We start from the raw sequence: 21,649 nt of genomic DNA, 5'->3' as shown, positions 1-21,649 counted from the left end.
TACTTTGGTGAAATGTCCTGGACCCTGGAAAAGAGACTGTGTAGACTGGGTAAGCAATTAAAGGTTACTGGCCCAGAGTCATTGGGCAGCTGGGTAAAGGTGGATGTTGATATTCAGTGCCAATTATGCAACCTGTTCAGCCATGTCTATATGCTCTTTTTCATGCTGTTAATATAGGGGAAAAATAAACTTTAATCAATAAACTGATTAAAGAAGCATTGTCTATGGAGCCATAATCTGATCCTGTAGTGTAGCTGCAGTTTGCACATTTCATGTATTCTCAGCCAGATTTGGTTTAGAGCACAGCCAATATTTAGCATAAGTAGATTTAAATTCACACACTGGTGATGGCAAGCTACATTGTAGCCACAGCCGCCCTGGGGCGCACTGACAGAGGCGAGGCTGCCGGACACTGGCACCACCTCTGACCACCACCAGTAGGCAACAGGTGAAGTGTCTTGCCCAAGGACACAACGACTGAAACTGTCGGAGCCGGGGCTCGAACCGGCAACCTTCCGATTATAAGACGAACTGTCAACTCTTGAGTCACGATTCAGTCATCCACCCATGTGTGTGAATGACTGAATGTGTAAAGCGCTTTGGAGTCCTTAGGGGACTAGTAAAGCGCTATACAAATACAGGCCATTTACCATTTAAATTGAAAATTTTGTTTGAATTCTGCAATTGAAGACATGCTCAGTTATTTATGAACATGGTCTTTGTTTAAAGCAAGAAATGGATTTGTAACATGGGGGTGCATATCTCATTCTGAAAAAACTTTAACAACTAATAAGTGTTACCCAAAGCCAATCACCATCATCCAAAGCATCAGTATGGCTCTTCTTTGGAAAGACATGAATTATTAAGCACAAGGGATATTGTGTAATTGTAATTGTGTATTTTTTTTTTTTTTGTCTTTGAACCCTTTTATAGCCGACAGGTATTGAAGACACGTTTTCTAAGAGGATGAAAGTTGGCATTGCGATGGTGAAAGAAGAAGACATCGATGTGTTGGTTGTCCTTGAGGCGGCAGTAATCCTGTCTAATCTGAGGAATGTCTCAAGTGCCATTTCCATGCTGATGGGCCTTCTTTTGCCCTCAACATAGACTATCCAAAGGAACTTAAGGACATCTTTGAAGTCATTCAGAACATCCTAATGAACATTGGTGGAAGGCAGTGCATCTCACTAGTGCATGGTCTAAGAAACAGACTCTTGCAGAAAGCCATGCAGAACTGTAATTGTATGCTCACAGCATACAATTGCCTCAGTGTTAAGGACAGTTTTATTTTACTGTTTGTTTTTTATTCTTGCAAGTTCTCATTCTCACTTTTGTATGTCACTAAATGACTGCACTTTACATTCCAGATTAGACAATTTGTTCATGGTTTAAGAAGCTTATGTGAACAACAATATAATGGTGGACTTTGCAGATGCTTATCTCATGCAAGTCAGTAGTTTTTCCTTTGTTTTGCAATTGAGCAGACTCAAACTGATGTTTCTGAAATATCCATCTTATCAAATGTTTCAGAAGCATGCGCTCATTTTCAGAGATATTGGTTCTGTGGAATTTGTTGCAATTGTAAACGAAGACACATACAAGAGTTTGATGTCTTAGTTGTTATAAACTGATCTTTACTGTCACTTATCAAAAGTTTTGTACTATTTTAATATTTCAAGTTTTATGCTAACAGGTGTGACTGAGCACAATGAAGTTTAAAATTTTGCAAATGTAAAGAATAACTTTTCTAAAATAGCAAGTGTCCCGTTGATACATTACATTAATGCAGACTTTATGTTGTTACTTCACAAGAATCACTACTGCTCCTAGAGTATTGGTCAGAATTTAATCTTCACCCAAACTGGGCTCAAGACCAAGTTCAAATTTATTGTTTCACAGGGAGCAGCCTTTGAGTTTTGATGGATTGTGAGCCTGATGAGCTACGTCACTGATTTTTCTGTTTCTCAGATGACTAAGATGGCACAATAAATGGTGAATGTTGGGTGCTCATGAGTAATTGTCTTGTCATGTTCTTAAAACAAACTTTCTGTATGAAATGATCAGATAGACTTTAATGGAATCTGTGGGTTTTATTTTTTTCTGTAAACAACAGAAAATTAATTTAAAGGAATGTAGATATTTAAACCTGAGATCTAAGATAAACCTAACAGGTAGTTTTGCTGAAATGGATGTTAGAAAGCTAAAAAAAAAAAAACTTAAGATGTTCAATACACATTTTTTTCTTTACATCCAGTCAATCAACTCTGATAATTAAAATGAAACTGATTTACAAGTTCACTCAGCTACCTTAAGGAGCTCAGTTAATTAATAAACTTAAATCAACTTAGCTAACAGATTATGTTAGTTAAGCTAAAATAGATTCCTAAGTTAAAAGAACTACTAAAGTATTTGAATTAACTAAAAAACCCAAGTCAACTGAACTAGGACAAGAGTTTAAACAATAGATTATTTTAATTTAGCTGAAAGGGTTTTCCCAAGTAAAAATGACAATTAAAGGAGTTGAACTGACTAACAAATCTCAGTCAACTAAACTAAGACGAAAGTTTAGACAACATGTGATTTTTCATTAAGATAACAATTGGTTGTGTTATAAGAACAAACTCTATTTCTTGACTTAACTTAAAATTTTAAGGCAGCCCTTTACCTCATATTTTTAAGTTGAAACAACAAGTTATATTTTACAGTGTACGCTTCACATAAACATCGTCATGAATTCCCTCTGACTTTTACTGTTTTGCTTCCACCACGATAAAATCACACTTCATGCACAGCTCTCTCTCTCTCTCTCTCTCTCTCTCTCTCTGTACTTCAAGAACAGTTTCCCGTCTAAAAATCTGTTTTCTGCATTATTCGCTTGCTTGTTATGCACAAGTCTACTGTTGTTTACAGCGCTGTCGGACGCTGTTTTGTTTTTTTTCGTTTCTAATAAAACCGCTGGAACAAAAGAGGTTCGTTTTTGATGTACTGCAGAATATTTTTTTATAAAATCCCAGGCCAGGAAAAATCACCTTCATGTTTTTCTGTGTTTTATCTTCAGCTACTTTGACACAAAGGCATCTACTGTGAGGCTTACACCTTTGATAAAGTCTTGTGTGTGTCAGCTTCCTTTTTATAGATACAAAAATATGTAAATGTACTGATCTGAATTATAATATTTCTGACTGTCAAAATTTCCCAGAATCAAATCGAATTGAATCGAATCAAATCGTGGATCAAATCGATTCTGGACCTTGTGAATCGGAATCGAATTGATTCTAGAAATCAGTGACGATACCCAGCCCTACTGCTAGTAGCCTAAGTGAAACAGCTGCATTACTTAACAATATATTAGCCTCAGCATAAGTCAAAATTTAGAACAGCAGGAGACGGGCATTATCCTGGTTATTTTTTTGGCATATGTGCTTTTTGTCTTTTTTAGCAAAGAAAAAAGTATCTTAAAATCATCAATAAAACCAGGGAGAGAAGGCTTAGCGTTCCTCCATTTAGCACAATGGATACGATATTTACTCAAAAGTATGATGATGTTAATAATGTCTGAGACACCCAATGCTAGATGATCCATATAAAAAAATTATGATGTAATTCAAATAGTGGCACATCATTAATATTTAGGGAAATCCATTTTTTTTAAGTTGCACCAAATGCATTGTGTGATAGGGCATAGGAAAAAAAAGATGTTCTAGGGTTTCATTTTCATCAGTACAAAAAGAACACTGATCCACCTCAAAGCCAAATCTCTTTTTTTTTTTAGAAATTCTGCCACAGGATTAATTTTGTTTATTACTTTAAAGTTTGTTTCTTTAACTTTAGGTAGAATAGGCTATTTCATAAATTTTTAGTATGCTTTATCCAGTGTATATGAAATAACTAAATTAGAACCATGCAATGTAACCATTCTGTTGTAACTATGAAATATTTTGTCTTTGAAGAAACTACTAATAAATTTCTTATTGCATTTTTATCAAACAGCTGACATTGCCCTAGCAATAAATTTGGGAGCACTGATGAGAAATTATTGTATATCATAAAATTTTTAATCAAATGAAGCAGAGGCAGTGGGACCAGTTCACAAAATTTGTTATATTCTCTTTGAGAACAGTTTAGACAATATTTTTCTGATAAGTCTGTGTAACTTAGAATGACACCGTTATCATCCAACAAATCTGTTAAGAATATAATCTTTTTGTTTAAACCAGTCACTCTTGAAAATTGATTTTTGATTAAGTGTTATTACCCTATTATTCCATAAGGTTGAATTATGGGGAGAAGTTGTGGGTAAATCTCATTTTCCCAAAAATGCAAAGTCTGTTTTGGAAAGTTTGATATCTTTATGGGGATTTTATTTACCGCAAAATCACATTTCAAAATAAAGTCTAATCCTCCTATTTTGTTAAACAAGGATCATGGGATGTGGAGCTAAGTAGAGTCAGACAAGATTTTAACGATTTTAATTCTAAGGGTGCCAACCATAAATTCTAATTCTGGAGTTTTGATACCACCTTTATTGTATTCCTTCACAAGCTGAGAGATATTTCAATGTAATGGGTTTTATTCCTCCACAAAATTCGAAAATAACTGTATTAGCCTTATTAAGGCTTTTAGAGGAGATATATAGAGAGTGACAAGGATAAATCAATTTGGAGATGCCTTCAGCTTTAGATAGGATTTTTCTGCCAAAAATAGCGAGGTCTCTGATTAACCAGTGGCTAAGTGATTTCTTCATCTCCATGATACAGTTAGAAATATTGGTGTCTTTTCTGCTAATTGGGTTTTTAGATATTATCAGCCCTATATATTTAACTTTAGATTCAACTCTAACCAAAGCTATTGAGGAGTCAGAGCTTGTATGAATCGGGAGTAGTTCACATTTTTTGATACTGAGAGATAAACGAGAAGCTTTAGAGAAAATTTAGTTTTCTCTACCACGTATTTATCTTTCAAAAAAATAGATGTATCATCTGTGAATTGACTTATTTTGAAGTCTTTATTAAAATTGATATTCCTTGTCGTTAGAATTTTTGATTAACAGTGTTAACAACTGAGTTGCCAATATAAAAGCTTAGGGGAAACAGGACATACTTGCCAAATTCCTGCTGCACCTTGAATCCATTCCTTGATTCAAGGAAGCTAAAATATTGTTAAGTAATGCGGCTGCTTCACTTAGGCTACAAGCACAGCCGTCCCCAACCCCCAATTCCCGGACCAGTACCGGTCTGTGAGTCGTTTGGTACCGGGTCGCAAGAGTTGAGGCTTGAGTTTGAAATTTTTGGTTTTCAGGGTATTTATCATTTTTTTATTTTTATATCGTTTACATGGCGCAAAAAAGGTTGGGGACCGCTGTACTAGCAGGTTGCTGAGTAGACATCCTTGTAGTGTTTTGAAATATACCACTTTTTCCATCAGTTTCCTTGTCAGGAAACAACTTCCTGTTCAGCGGAAATGCCTCTGGTTTCAGTGGCGTGCGTGAGTGCATTTCAGTAGTGTGTGTGAGAGCGTTTCAGTAGTGTGTGTGTGTGAGGTAAAATTTCAGTAGTGTGTGTGAGAGCGTTTCAGTTGTGTGTGTGAAAGCGTTTTAGTAGTGTGTGTGAGAGGTAAAATTTCAGTAGTGTGTGTGAGAGCGTTTCAGTAGTGTGTGTGTGAGGTAAAATTTCAGTAGTGTGTGTGAGAGCGTTTCAGTAGTGTGTGTGAGAGCGTTTCAGTAGTGTGTGTGAGAGCGTTTTAGTAGTGTGTGTGAGAGCGTTTCAGTAGTGTGTGTGAGAGCGTTTTAGTAGTGTGTGTGAGAGCGTTTTAGTAGTGTGTGTGAGAGGTAAAATTTCAGTAGTGTGTGTGAGAGCGTTTCAGTAATAATGTCCCTTACGGCACCTCATATCTTTCCCTTTACTTGGCTATACGTATTTCTCACCTCTCTCACAGCTCGGGAGATCGCCGCTCCAGGTGAGGTCCCACTGGCACATGAGTAGTTCAGAGCCTACCACCTGATAACCAGGGTAACACTGGTAAGTCACTACGGTGCCCTGAACCAACTCAGGGTGAGACGTACTCTTCCAGCCATTAGAGATCTCAGGGAGCTCAGGGCAAGTGTCATTACGAGCTACTTCTGCAGGAGACAGCAAAAAGTAGAAGACAAAAATCTGATGGTTGTAAGGCTCGACTGAAAGGTGCTTTACAAGACTTTAAAGTTCTTTCTATCTTTTAATCAGTCTATCTACCTTTCAGTAATTATGACTAAAATAATGTTTGAAGATACAGTTTTAAATCCAAAATGTCCATGTAATGGGATATTTTTGCATAACTTGGAGAGAAACTGAGAGTGTTTAGCTAATACATTAGTAGGCAATTTTTTGGCCCTGCTCAAAATGTATGGATAAAGCTTTTAACTCTGGGTCAGTAGTGATTTTTGTGCTTGAAAAAACCTAGGGGTGGTGGGTGGCCTTCCTACAGCAACTCAATTTAGTACTGTGTTCCTGCAGTTGTAAATGTGTTAGTTCTTGGGAAATTAAAGTTATCTAAACCTCTGCTGGAAAAGTTTCTGATAGGATTGGAATCACCTGGTACACACATGCTTCTCAGAAGATTTCACTATAAATAAAAACATCGTCTTTTAAAAGAAATTGTCCATTTAAATTTGCTTTATGCTTCTCACCTAACAAAAACAATTCTGACAATGTAATTGTTATATTAAATGGTTTGCTGCTAAAAAGCAGATTTTGATTTCACGTTAACCTGGAAACTTAAAGCCACATTACTCATGATTTCTATTCTCATTTCTTGTCTATGCAGCCTGAAATAACATTGATTCTTATAACATCAAAAAAAGTCATTGGTATTGTTTTCATATGTTAGACAGCTGTGTGCTGCTGTGTGTTGAGTAACATTATAAAATTTTACAGAGACATTTAAGTATGTATGAGGTGGACTCTTATTCCTATTGTGCACAAAAGAACATGCAACCAGCGCCAGTGGAAAATGTCATGGATCGGGTTTCCAAATTAAGTGATGTATCAGCTGGTCAGTTTCCCAAGGAAGTACAACATTTTCAACATGTCTGCGCTATATGGTATAAGTTAACCTGTGAATTCTGTGCAGTGTCATTCTACCATTTGATTGGTGGGTTGTAGATGTGGCTCATACCGCATAAAACATCTCAAACCTGAATATCTGAATTTGTCTTCAAAGCTTAGATTCAGTTGTTGACAGTATTTTCCAGCAATTTAAATGACCTGTTCTCTGGGCAAACTGCCATACCTGTTTGCTTTCCTTTGCTCATTCCTACATAACAGCACTCTTCTTAGGAGTCTAATTTCACCAGACTCACCAATGTAATTGCATCTGGGCACTAGACAAGGAAAATTCTCCAACACCTGCCTGTTTTGATGTCTTGTGTTTACATTACTCCAACGTGTTTCATGAACCGATTGTATCAAGCTTTCCCTTTCTTTTGCTGGTCATCTGTATTCTGTAGCTTTCCTTTTCCTCTGAATTTATTAGCTCTTATCAGATAAAGTGTGGTCGCTGTGGCATGGTGCTGCACTAATGAAAAATTCTGTCCAAAACCAGGGATGGCCTCTTATTGCTTCCATTTTTAGGTGCCATATCAGCAGAAATAAATTCACTCTTTTTCTTTTTACCCTTTTTGCTCAATAATAAATATGTGTTAGGGCAAATGAGTACGGTTCTGAAGCTGCAAAAATGCATTGACAGGAGTGTAAGTTTTGTGGGTGATCCACCAAAAATGCAGCAACATCATTGCAGTAATGACAAGCATTCTACCCACTCCTGAGATGAGACACACAGAGGTGTTTTGCATTGTGTAGTGATCCCTGTGTCGAAATGTGACTAAAAACCTGAAACACTGCAAAACCACTATAGGTTTCACTTAAGGTTTAGCTTCCAGACAATGTCATAGTTTGAGTTTAAAGAAAAACCTTCAAAAGCAGAACCAGTGTACAATGCATCTGGTTTAAAATTCACATGTGGAATATGGCAGAATGAATATGAGCTGAGGTATAATTGTGCCTAAGGCTTACCAAAGAAGTGGACCACAAAACCATTTCCATAGCCATAGACGTTAGTGGCAGGGTCAGACTGAAACTGGATGGTGACATCAGCAGTGGAGGTGTAGATCTTAAAGCGGGACTTTGATCCTCCATACTGACCCAGCAATTTGGCTGTAAGGTCATCCCCATCATAAAAGGTCAACAGGTCATTCTTCCCGATATTTAACCTGAAACAAAAATACAAAGAATAAAGTTTTATCTCTGTTAGTGATATTTAGTATTTTATTCTTTTTTATTTACTTTTTTGAAGGTACTTCATCCCTCCTCTCTCTGGCCTCACCTTTAAATTGCACCTTCTCCACGACAGATGTCCGACAGAGCTTAATGTTAATGGTAGGCCTCACAATGTGCTCATGCATTTTTAAAATGACAGTAATTACTCAAAGAGAGTGAAGACAAATCTGAGCCACACAAAGGTTACATATTACTAATGTAGAGTATTGCATTATTCATCAGGGGCAGCATAGGTCTGGTTTCTCACTGCAGAGAACAACGTCAAGATTTTAATGTGACATTAGTCTAAAGTAAGGTCGTGGTTGATGACCAGAAAATGCGCACTTAAAGTTCACAGTAGACTGAAAGTAAAGCTGCAACTTCTTTTTTTGGCTGCTTCTTTTGGGTCACCACAGATCATCTTCCTCCATCTCATCCTATCCCTAGCATCCTCCTCTACCAACCCTCTTTCACTGCATCCACGAACCTCCACTGAGGTCCTCCATCCTGGAAACTCCATCTTCAATATCCCTTGTCCAATATATCCACTATACCTCCTTTGCACATGTTCAGACCATTTCAGCCTTGCCTCTCTATTTTTGTTTTTCAAAACGCTCAATCCATTTCTAATTCTGTCCATCCTCGTCACTCCTAATGAAAATCTTAACATCTTCGACCCTGCCACCTCCAACTTGGCCTCCCGTCTACAGACTATACTTCCTTTCATTCTTGCTCCTATCCTTTTGACACTCATCTCCACCCACTTCACCCTAGAGTGAGTACAGTGCCCTTGCTTCCTCACCTCGCTTGTGCACTGTACATTGCTTTGAACTGTGCACAACGCACTGCATTTAAATGTATCTACCTTCACTATCTCTACTCCTTACATGTTCACCATTCTTTGCTAAACTCTTCCTTTGAATACTTTCCTGTTGTTCCTCATTCCACCATCATGTCTCCTTGTCCCCTTGTGCTTTACAAACCAAAACTAGTGGATTCTTTATTTTCATTGCAGCAAGTCAGTAATAAAGAAGCATATTTGCTTAGAAGGCAAAGAGTAAAAGTAGACAATCTTTCCTTGTTTTTTTTACATAAAATCTATTGTTACAGCTGGGCGCAATACAAGAGTGACCCCGTTAGAGCCTTTATTTAGTTTTAGTTTCTTCGTTTTCCATTAAGTTATTGGTTATTGGCCAAATACAGTGGTGGAACTAAAATTAGTTCAGATAGTAACTAAGTTTTTGCCTACAACATATATGATTAACTCAATAAAATGTCCTGTAAATAGTGTTTATATCATTTATACTTTAAAACAATCTCTATCTTGCAAACTGCAACATTAGAATGCAATTTACGATCATTTATTGGCACATTAAATACATTTACTTTTGATATTCAGGTAGATATACTTGTCTTAGAGAGATGTTTACTTGATACTTCATCCACAAAGTGAAGTCTCCAAGCCCAAGCTAAGATAACACTGCTGACATTGGCAGCTCTTACATTTTTAGTTCCCATTAGATCTTCAGTCCATTCATTAGGGAATGAAAAATCCATTCCCTAATGAATAAAGAGATTGTATGTTTTTGGGCACTTGTTCTCCTCCCACATTAAAAAAACCCCAAGTCTCTAATCTTTAAAAACAGTAGTGTGAACTAGTATGTTATAGCCAACAGTCAGAACAAAAATAAAATTAATGACATCTTGAACCTTTACAGAATTTTCATGAGACACACGAGACGTTGTTTTTCAGCTGCCTCAGGATGAGTACCACAATGTTAATAGTCAATAATGCAGAGATTTCCCTCTAGGAGAAGATTGAGTTAATATTGTGGTGAATAACTACAGTCCCTCGCTTGAAAGGCACAGTGCCTTGCATTTGCACTGATTTGACCAGAACTGGAGCTCTTTTAAACCTCAGGGCTATTTGAAAATGTCACCTGGGGTTGAGCTATCTCTTTGTAGAAGGAAGATTTAGAGCATGGAAGAAATGGCTTAGCCAGAATAAAGCCGTGACATGCTCTTTGCTGTCGCTAATTAATCACCAGTGGCTCCTGATAAAACTCATTAGCCAGCCTCAGATTGAGCTATTAATCACTATGGGAATGCTGGAAAATCAAATGTTCAAGAGGCGTGGAAAGAATCGACACATGGCAATGCCTAGAAAAAGATAAATAATTTTATTATTTTTCTCTTTCAAGGAAATGGTGGGAATGTGACTGAGCTTGTGAACAGATGAGAATATGATTGTGGAGTGTTGATTTTTCCATAGGCAGACCCATTTGTCTTCTCTCAGCTGTAGAGAAGCTGAGAAAAGATAAATGGTCACACACAGTCTTAGCTCTTGTTATTATATACTTGTTAGGACTTCTCACTGAACAAATTACATTGCAATAACGCTAATTGTAACCCACTAAACTTAGCAAAGCTTGATCAAGATCCAGTATTTACCATGTTTCAAGCTTTAGGATTCTAACTGAGAAACAAGAGTGACAGCAATGACTGATATTTTTTAGTGGCACAAATCAGTCACATCCTGCAGGATTTAACAGGGAATAATCCTCAAGTGGTCTCAGCAGGTGAGCCCTGCACACACATAAATCCTGAAAGGTCTCTTTTTAATCCATTTATATTCTAAATGATAGTTGTAACAATTGTTGTGATTATGACTGTACATTCACACATAGTCAGAAAAACAATCCATTCCTCTTGACATCCAGTTTGTGTAAGCAGGTTTCCCATTAGGCAGTCACTAGTAAACTGCCAAGTGACCATTCTCACACAGTTTAACATGAAAACTGCAATGGTAGTTGGTTGGTTCAGAAAAACGAAATACGGCTGGTTTTATTCTATATGTCACTACGCTGTTTGTCCATTGCTTATCTCACAATGAATATTTAATAAAACAAAAGCACAGTTTCTTAGACAGTGGTTGCTAGATTGACTGAAGACCAGTGTTGGGTGTAACATGTTACACCCATGTAACTGCAATTGCATTACATTTTTCAATAGCGGATTAATCTAACATGTTGCTGTACTGATTTCAATAATTAAATTACAGTTACAATTATGTTTTCACCTGTTTTACATTACTTTTTCAGTTACCTTCAGTCAGATGCACAGAAGCAGCTGAAAACACACAGTAACAGGAGGAGGAACTGTCATGGACGACCATTTCTCTGCACCATCAACACAGAGAAAATGGCAGACGTGTTACCAGTGTCTCTGTACTCTGTCTGTGGCTAAGATTTATTCTGAACTTTAATACTTTATAACTTCTTGGTCAGCCTTATCAGGACGTCCTTGGGTTTTGTATCATATTGAGTTTTCAGTTCACTTTACGATTAACTTTCTGGTTTGCAATCCTTAGTTTTGGTTCAAGACGTCACTGTTACTAATGATAGTTTTTAGTTCCCTCAGCATTTTCCTATATGTTTCTCCCTCTGTCTCGTTTTTGTGTTCCCCGGTTTGACATTGGATGTGTTAGTATTCATCTCTGTATCTGTTCTCTTGTTTATTCCATGACTTTGTTTCCATGAAGTTTCAGTTCCGTGTTTGTCTTTGATTATTTCTTCCCGTGTCTGTGTCCATTCTGTGTCCATCTATCTTATCTCTAATAAGTCCACTGTTTGTTTATATTCCAGTCTTCCCTGTGTCCATTGTCAAAATGTCTTTTATGCTCCCTCTGTTTATACTCCTGTGTGTTTTTATTCCTCAGGCGTAAAATGCTGATCGGGTATTGTCATCACCCTGCCAGATGGGCGGGCGGGTGGTTTAGAAACCAACATTGGGAAATACGATAGCTCATTGGCTATGTTTTCACTCAGGACATCAGGACAGTCCAGTCCTTGCTCCTCACCATTGTCAGAGAATTTTAATATTTAATTTAGATTGTTAAGCCACCTAACACTGACTCCTCATAAATAGGTGCCTTTTTTATGCTGAATGAACTCATGGGATTAGTTAAGCCTTTTGCTTTTTAGCTGAATCAACAAAAAAGCTGAAGATAACAGTTTGACAGACAGAAAATTGTATTTTTGCAACACAAACGTGACTCCCAAACTTTTCATATTCACACAGACTCAGACTGATGTGCCCTTAAAAAGAACTGAAGACAGTATGTAGGACAAAAGAAGTGGCAGGCCTAAAACACTACTTTTACCAGTTGGCAGGTGAGGAGCTTCATCACAGCACTGTCTTAGATAAAATGAGAGACATCACTTTACTTTGGTACATTTTTTTTATACCTATTTTTCGATTTGATGCTTGTCCTGACAGAACACCGCTGACTCCTGCTTACCTCAAAAGCATTATTATTAAATTTGCAGATAACACAACACTTGTGGAGCACATCTCAGATGGTAATGAGACTGCCTACAGAGAGAAGTGCATAAACTGGTTGAGTGGTGCGATATCAACAACCTGACGCTAAACATCAGAAAAACAGAAGAGCTCATTACACACATCAGGTGTCAATAGGGGGAGCTCCTGCCACTGAAAATAGAAGAAGCGGTGAGGGTGTCCAGCTTTAAATTGTTATCAGTAAGCATTTTAAATTCTTATGGTACTTTTTATTTCTTAAGATGACTTTCTTTAATACATAAAGGGTGTGAAAAAGTGTTTGCCCCCTTCCTGGTTTTCTATTTTCTTTGTATTTTTGTCACACTTTAATATTTCAGAGCATCAAAGAAGTTTACGTGTGTTATCTTTGTCTAATATCTAAACAGAAAATGCAGTTTCTAAATGAAGGTGTTTATTATTAAGGGGAAAAAAATCCTACATGGCCCTATGTGAAAAACTGATTGCTCGCTACACACCATAAATGGTTGGGTCAATGTTTTCCAGAGCTATTCACACACCTGTTCTGAATCAAGAAAACACTTTAATAGGACCTGCCTGACAAAGTGGAGTAGACCAAAAGATCCTCAAAAGACAAACATCATGCTGTTATCCAAGGAAATTCAGGAACAAATGAGAAAAAAGTAATTGCGATCTCTCAGTCTGGAAAAGGTTATACAGCCATTTCTTAAGCTGTGGCACTCCAGGGAACGACCAACCGTTATCCACAAATGGCAAAAACATGGAATAAAACAACATCCAACATCTTTGTTTATTATTTAAATTTGTCTGATGATCTTAAACATTTAACTGTGACAAAACAAGAAATCAGGAAGGTGGCAAACACTTTTGCACAACACTGTACATTAAAAAATAATAATAATGGGTTGCATTTATATAGCGCTTTTCAAGACCCTCAAAGCGCTTTACAATTTCACTATTCATTCACTCTCACATTCACGCACTGGTGGAGGCAGCTACAGTTGTAGCCGCAGCTGCCCTGGGGCAGACTGACAGAAGCGAGGCTGCCATATCGCGACATCAGCCCCTCTGGCCATCACCAGTAGGCGGTAGGTGAAGTGTCTTGCCCAAGAACACAACGACCAGGACAGACAGAGCTGGGGCAACCTTCCGGTTACAAGATGAGCTTCCCAACCCCCTGAACCACAGTCGCCCCATGCTTCAGGGGGTTTCTAATTTTTTGAGCATGTCTGCAATGCAACTTTCGTTCATTCAAGAGAGACAACAAATTTCATTGAAAGTCATATGTAAAAACAAGAAAAGGTATTCTATTCTACACCCAGCTGTCCTTCCGTATTTCTGATGAAGCCTTGTTTTTTTCTACTAGGATTGTATCATGTTGTAAACAATAATGAGTAATATTATTAAGAGCTTTCATTTGAGACTTTATACAATATCTTTTAATAGCACACCAGTGGCTCAAATGAACTGGGCCCGGTGCTCTCTTAACTGGGTGATGATTAAGGGAGCTGTCACTCAAGAAGTGCTACAGGTTTGTTCTTGGTTCTAGCTAGTGGCCATTCTACATGTGTATTGTGCCCCAATACAACTGAGCTGTTTTCAGCCCCACTTTTTCATTAGGTCAGTTGAAGTTCTAGCCAACACTAACACAGTAACACTAACACTAGCCAAATAACTGATCTTTGGGGTCTAATGCATTGAATACTATAAATTGCATAGGGTGACTATACCCTAAAGACTCTCACTTTGGAGAACACTTTGAAATTATGGAGAAAGACAGAAGTGTAATTTTCTGTTATTAAACTAAAACCATTCTTTTAAAAATATTTTATTTTCATAGCTTGTGTCTTGTCCATTTGTATACAAACAGATAAGTAAAAGCTGCAGAGAACAGTGGTTTGAAATTATTTTTAACAACTTTGTATCCAACCAGCCAGTATTTTATGAGAAAACTAATGTTTGCTAGGTACAGATGTTTGATTTTAGAGTCTGTAGAGTGGTTAGAAAAAATGTGATGGTATTCCAGTCCTCCAATGCCCTCCTGCCATTTTTTTAATCTCTTGCTCTCTACCTTGGCTCTTTGTGTGTGTGCGTGGTGTGCACGTATATGAGTTAACCACACTATACCTTACAGGGGCAGGCTCCCCATGGGATCTCTGCCCTCGTCCTGTGCATACGGAACGTGTCTGTCTGTGTGAAAAGTGAGGATTTTTGCCTTTTCCTGCATTTTGTCAGCTCAGTGCAATATTTGCCTTAAATAAAGGTGAACTAAAACTCTTGCAGAGAGCAAAAATGTCAGACTGACCCAACATATCAAGGATCATTATTGCTGATGGGAGCTGATTCTCTATCCTATCGAGACGTTCTCTCACTCACAGAACCAAGGTTACAATGTAACTGTAGGGTCTCTGGCAATGACACATATATCACAAAGCAGTCTTGAATAGAAGACTCCGTGGTGCCACATTTGGTTACAACAGTGTGCTTGCAACCATGTGTGCTCATTCACATGGTAGTCATTTTGAATTTGTCCCCTAAAGTCAAACTATTTAATACAGTTCTGCTCTAACATCCTGAGACATCAACTTGAACTCTGGTTCAAGTTTTTTTTTTTCTCCAAACCAACACATTGATTGTACTGGTGGGAAGAGTACACATACACGCACACACAGGTGCCTCCCTGCTACTAAATTAAATTCTAATTGAAGTGTTGCTCTTTTGACACGGTAGAGTACTGGAGTAGTGGACAACTGGGAGCACTCAGAGTGGTGCAGGGATGGACAAGGAGACAACCTTATAGTGTGGAATAGTTTGAATCACACCTTCTAATTGTACAAGAAGCTTTAATGTAGGACATCATTGTCAAACACAGGCTGAATATCATATAAAGATAAGTCATCACTTGGCATCAAACACTGATGAGATAAAGTTACAACAGTGTTAAGTTCCCCTACAGAAAGAGAGGACAAGAGTCTGTGTGATATTATTCATTTTACTTCCTTCAGTTCTCTTTAATCACACTTGTACTCCCTCCTCTTTCATTTGAAAGCCATCCATGAAACTCATTTATTGATAATATCTCCCCTGCCATCAGACAGATGGAGTTGGGGATATGTATATGTACACATGTGCACAGGTGAGCAATGTGAGGAACAAATACCCAGGGACCATGTTAAAGGCCTCATATACAGTGGCTTGCAAAAGGATTCGGCCCCCTCGAACTTTTCCACATTTTGTCACATTACAGCCACAAACATGGATCAGTTTTATTGGAATTCCAGGTGAAAGACCAATACAAAGTGGTGTACACGTGAGAAGTGGAACGAAAATCATACATGATTCCAAACATTTTTTACAAATAAATAACTGCAAAGTGGGGTGTGCGTAATTATTCAGCCCCCTGAGTCAATACTTTGTAGAACCACCTTTTGCTGCAATTACAGCTGCCAGTCTTTTAGGGTACGTCTCTACCAGCTTTGCACATCTACAGACTGAAATTCTTGCCCATTCTTCTTTGCAAAACAGCTCCAGCTCAGTCAGATTAGATGGACAGCGTTTGTGAACAGCAGTTTTCAGATCTTGCCACAGATTCTCGATTGGATTTAGATCTGGACTTTGACTGGGCCATGCTAACACATGGATATGTTTTGTTTTAAACCATTCCATTGTTGCCCTGGCTTTATGTTTAGGGTCGTTGTCCTGCTGGAAGGTGAACCTCCGCCCCAGTCTCAAGTCTTCTGCAGACTCCAAGAGGTTTTCTTCCAAGATTGCCCTGTATTTGGCTCCATCCATCTTCCCATCAACTCTGACCAGCTTCCCTGTCCCTGCTGAAGAGAAGCATCCCCAGAGCATGATGCTGCCACCACCATATTTGACAGTGGGGATGGTGTGTTCAGAGTGATGTGCAGTGGTAGTTTTCCGCCACACATAGCGTTTTGCATTTTGGCCAAAAAGTTCCATTTTGGTCTCATCTGACCAGAGCACCTTCTTCCACATGTTTGCTGTGTCCCCCACATGGCTTGTGGCAAACTGCAAATGGGACTTCTTATGGTTTTCTGTTAACAATGGCTTTCTTCTTGCCACTCTTCCATAAAGGCCAACTTTGTGCAGTGCACGACTAATAGTTGTGCTATGGACAGATTCCCCCACCTGAGGTGTAGATCTCTGCAGCTCGTCCAGAGTCACCATGGGCCTCTTGGCTGCATTTCTGATCAGCGCTCTCCTTGTTCGGCCTGTGAGTTTAGGTGGACGGCTGTGTCTTGGTAGGTTTACAGTTGTGCCATACTCCTTCCATTTCTGAATGATGGCTTGAACAGTGCTCCGTGGGATGTTCAAGGCTTGGGAAATCTTTTTGTAGCCTAAGCCTGCTTTAAATTTCTCAATAACTTTATCCCTGACCTGTCTGGTGTGTTCTTTGGACTTCATGGTGTTGTTGCCCCCAATATTCTCTTAGACAACCTCTGAGGCCATCACAGAGCAGCTGTATTTGTACTGACATTAGATTACACACAGGTGCACTCTATTTAGTCATTAGCACTCATCAGGCAATGTCTATGGGCAACTGGCTGCACTCAGACCAAAGGGGGCTGAATAATTATGCACACCCCACTTTGCAGTTATTTATTTGTAAAAAATGTTTGGAATCATGTATGATTTTCGTTCCACGTCTCATGTGTACACCACTTTGTATTGGTCTTTCACCTGGAATTCCAATGAAACTGATTCATGTTTGTGGCTGTAATGTGACAAAATGTGGGAAAGTTCAAGGGGGCCGAATACTTTTGCAAGCCACTGTATCTCTGTACACCATCTTAAACCCAAAAGCTTAGGGAGAACATCTGCTATTGATAAACCTGATATAAATGCTCAGACACCTGCTAGGCATACGTTCAGATGGTGGGGGGGTTGTGCTAGATTAGATGTTATTTCCATGGACATCTCTGTTTTGGTTAAATCCATGACCATTCTCTGGAAATCTGGACCACAGTATGTGCTGACACCCTTAGTCTGAGCTACAGATTTTTCACAGATTATTCCCGTTCACTGACACTGACACATGTAACAATGTGCCTGAGAAAGTCTAAATCCCCAATTATCATCCAAAAAGTGACAATATACAGTAGAAACCACATTGAAGAAACAGCACAGTGATGAGTCTTCAGGAAGGCGGGGAGCAACAGGGGTTTTGACAGCCATCTGCTTATGACATTTGCTTCATTCTAGTAACATTCAATCTGTTGTGATGATATTTCTTATTGTAGCTTCCAACAATTCAACAAAGTAAATTTAAAATTGCTGATGTTGCATTTAATGTCATGTGTTTTAATCCTGCCACCTTTCTTGAGAGAATATTAAAGGATCATGTCGAGTTTTTGACCATTAACAGTGTTAAAACAATGATTTTTATCAATTTCATACTCCTGATGGCAATATAGAAACAACAGAAGAACACTTTAAGCTGGTATTGGATTATGAATTAGCGAATCAGACCAGTGAAGAACCAAGCTTCTAATTTCAACAGCAGTAATAAATCAAATCGGAATCATCAGAATGGTGTTATCTCACATGCAGCTAAAATAGCAGAACTAAGTAACTAAATTGGGTCATTTGGTGCCTTTCTGTCTTTATACTATGTCCAGACTTCAAACCAGACTGTAATATGTCAGACAGTTAAACCAAGACCTCAGAGAAAGAACAGAAGACATGAGGGAAACAGAATCCTCCTTTGAGTTCTCACATGTAGCCCGTGTCATATTATGGAGAACACGTGTTTCAGGTCCACGCTTTATAGTAACTTTATTCTTAAAACGCAGATTTGGCTGCCAGGGAAGCTTGACTTTTACATCACCTGCTCAACTGATGGAACAGCAATAATTACTGATGTTTGCAAACTCCCTCTCAAAAACCAGAAGAAGCCATTAATCAGTATTTCTCAAAGTACAACACAGGTGGTGCTCAGAGAGAGAGAGAAAAGCAGAGCTTAAGATGCATCCGATGCAAATGAGCCCCCCTTAATTTGCTTGCAAATGGCAAATGATTTTCTATGGCTGACTGACTTATCAGGCCCTGACAAAGCAGGGTGTGCTGTTCTGTGTCTTCACCTTGGCACCACAATCACAGGAAACACACACTCCCATGCTGTACACTTGCACCCTGTACTTCACACAGCAGCCATTACAAGAGTGCAGGGTTGGGGATTGTGAGTGAGAACAGGGGTGTGGGGGAGGGCTCCTAAACAAATCCCTGATATAATTAGTTTTCTCCACTGCACCTAATTAACCTTTGTCTGTGTGCCATTTACACATCTCATTCACAAGCTGAGCATTCGTTCATTAGCTGCCTGTTGTGTTTTTAATGTGTTTTACCAGTCATGGTGAGGTAGCGCTTTGTAAGTGTCATACTGTTTCTGCAGATGTGTTTGAAGCCTGGGACTGCGTATGTATCAGCAAAGGAGATAAAGCAAGTTTTGTGATGATTAGATTCAAATGCCGCTTTAGTAATGTGGTGTTATGCTCATCAAAGGCCAAAGGAGTGAAATAGATTGAACATGTGGAAGATGAATACATACACTTGAATATCTAGCATGATCCTCTTGTCCTCCTCAACGTGGATTCCCCAGATACAGTCCTGGCCTTTATCATAGGATTCAGGCCAGTTGGGAGAGAGCACCACACCGGCTGAGTCTGTGATCTCACCACTGCACACAGCTGGAACACAAACACACATAAAACACATGTTTACAGTTTAAACCTTCAAGTTTTAAGTCATCTTTAGAGATCGCTCTGTCCCTTTGTTTTGGGGTGTGCAACAAGCAAATTGGATGCGTGATCTCACTAAATATAGAAACAGAGCAAAGACACGAGTTTTGTAATAAAAACAATTAAAGAAATAAAGTCTGACTCCCAGCAATACAAAACTGACACCAATGTTTAATTATCTGTCATCCCAGGGACAAAGAAGTCAGTGAGCCCCCCGAGCACTGGCAAATGGACTGATTCTTATATAGTGCTTTTTCCAACATGCCACATTCACTATGTTTTAAGTGCTTACTAGCTAACATCCAGACACATTCATATCTTGCCAAGGGATATTTGGCACGCAGACTGGGGGAGCCAGGGATCAAACCATCAACCTTCCAATCAGTAGATGACCTGCTCTACCTCTGAGTCCACCCCTAAATGTTAAGATGGCGTATCAAGGGGAAAGTGATTGAAAACAGACAAAACTGCTTCCAAAACGTAGAAGATGACAAGAAAGAAGCACGAGTAATCCAAAGATGCATGTCTATGAATCAGGTGTACAAACCTCTGCAAGCAGGCTCAGTCTCATTCCACTGTGGATTGTTAGGATCCATGCATTCAATGGTGACAGATCCCTGTTCCAGAGTATAGCCAGGGTCACAGGCAAACTCCACCACAGCTCCTACTGACCAGGTGTTGTCAGTGCTGGTCATGTTACCGTACTTCACAAAGGGTTCATAGCAGTGACCCACTGCAAAAGCTGGAGAGAAGATGTAAGTTATGGTACAAAAATAGTTGTAGGAAGGAGTTAGAATCTCCATTAATAAATAATAAACAAGTGTTTATATTTGCCCTTATATATATATATGTTCAAAATCCATCTTTTAGAGTGCGCATGTGTCAACCAGCATGCAGCCTGTTTCAGTTGCTCCTGCTTTTTCTCTTTAGTTTAACTTTTTTCTTACTTATTTCTTTGTCCTTTACTCTGTACTTAGAGTGTTCATCTGTTTTAATAGCTTTCTTTTCTACATCATTTTCTTAGGGATTAATAAAGTATTCTGATTCAGAGATCAAATGCATTTTATTTATATTTTCTTAAAAATGTCATTTAGTTAAAATCATATTGCATCTTTCACTAGATTTATTTCAAGGTCTCTTTTTTCAAGTGAAGCACAGAAAAGAAAACATTAGTTAACAAATAATCAAGCTTCATAAAAAAAAAATGTTTAAAGACTGATGTAAAATAGTGAAAAATATTATATTTAGATCAGATCTATGGACCATATTTTAAATTTAACCTTCCTCTATGTTACTATCTCCTGTGGTAACTTGTTGGTTTTGACCCGTGTCTTAAATCAGCCAAAAAAACAAACAAACAAACAAAAAAACAATCAATTATTTGTCATCCAATTTGTTTGTTACATCTTCTTGGGCTTCCTTAGCCATTAAAAGATTGTTTTTTTATTTTTGGTGTGGTCCCCAGGGCCTTTCTTTTTACAGCAAGTTTTCACTGTAAAAAAAAAAGGTCAATTAAACCTGAAGCTAATTCTATAAAAAACTGTAAAAGTTGTTGTTTTACATTTAATATTACAAAGAATGATTAGAAACCATCACATTAGAACACAATACATTTGTTTATTTTTATTTTTTATTTTTAATAATTTATCATTTTGACAATAGTATCATCTGGGGGATTATGGGCCACTTCATGAAATACACACACACACAAAAAATATTGTTTTTTTTTTTCCCCCAAAAAGAATTTTCGTCAGGATGCCACACACAGGTTTGCCTTTGTAAATCTGTAGATTCCATGCATAGCTGGTTTCGTGTCATTGAGTGCCCAGATTTTTGTTGTTGTTCTTGTTTGTCTGGCTTGCTGGGCATGTATTGCCTGAAGGAGTATTTTCCATGAAATGTGGCAAAACATTCATCTACTGTCACCTCTGACTCTGTGTTGAACATCAGTAGAAAGAGCTGCATCCATCTCTCCCAGACATCCCTGATGGGAGTAGGCTTGTCAGGTTTTGCTCTAGCATCTGTTGCCAAATCTGACTCTTGATAGCATTCAAAATGTCTGAAGTGACATTGTTGCCCAGAAAATATTTCTGCCTAGAGACTGTCAGTGGCCTCGTTGCTGGATCTTTACACTCCAGCAAGAAGAAGAACACCAATATAAGCATCCAGGTATTCCTCAAAGTCATTCTAAATACTGCTGTGGACTTTTTTGTACTTCAAGATCTGTCATGAAGCTGACATTCTTTAGTGACGATGACATAAACAGATTAAAACATGTCA

At 38.4% G+C, this 21,649-nt stretch overlaps 1 protein-coding gene across 1 annotated transcript in view; it reads right to left on the bottom strand.

The window, feature by feature from the left end:
* sez6b (seizure related 6 homolog b) overlaps positions 1-21,649 on the bottom strand; it is a 173,944-nt gene that overhangs the window by 13,964 nt on the left and 138,331 nt on the right. The window contains exons 8-11 of the mRNA XM_039622408.1: positions 19,917-20,111; positions 19,180-19,318; positions 8,049-8,245; positions 5,924-6,118 (exon numbers count right to left, since the gene is read on the bottom strand). Coding sequence (XP_039478342.1) covers positions 5,924-6,118; positions 8,049-8,245; positions 19,180-19,318; positions 19,917-20,111 — 726 coding nt within the window. The remainder of the gene's footprint in view (positions 1-5,923; positions 6,119-8,048; positions 8,246-19,179; positions 19,319-19,916; positions 20,112-21,649) is intronic.

Source organism: Oreochromis aureus, linkage group 14, assembly GCF_013358895.1.
Source record: "Oreochromis aureus strain Israel breed Guangdong linkage group 14, ZZ_aureus, whole genome shotgun sequence".
Taxonomy (NCBI): domain Eukaryota; kingdom Metazoa; phylum Chordata; class Actinopteri; order Cichliformes; family Cichlidae; genus Oreochromis; species Oreochromis aureus.
Note: the sequence above shows the minus strand (reverse complement) of the source record. Positions and strands in the feature narration are given on the sequence as shown.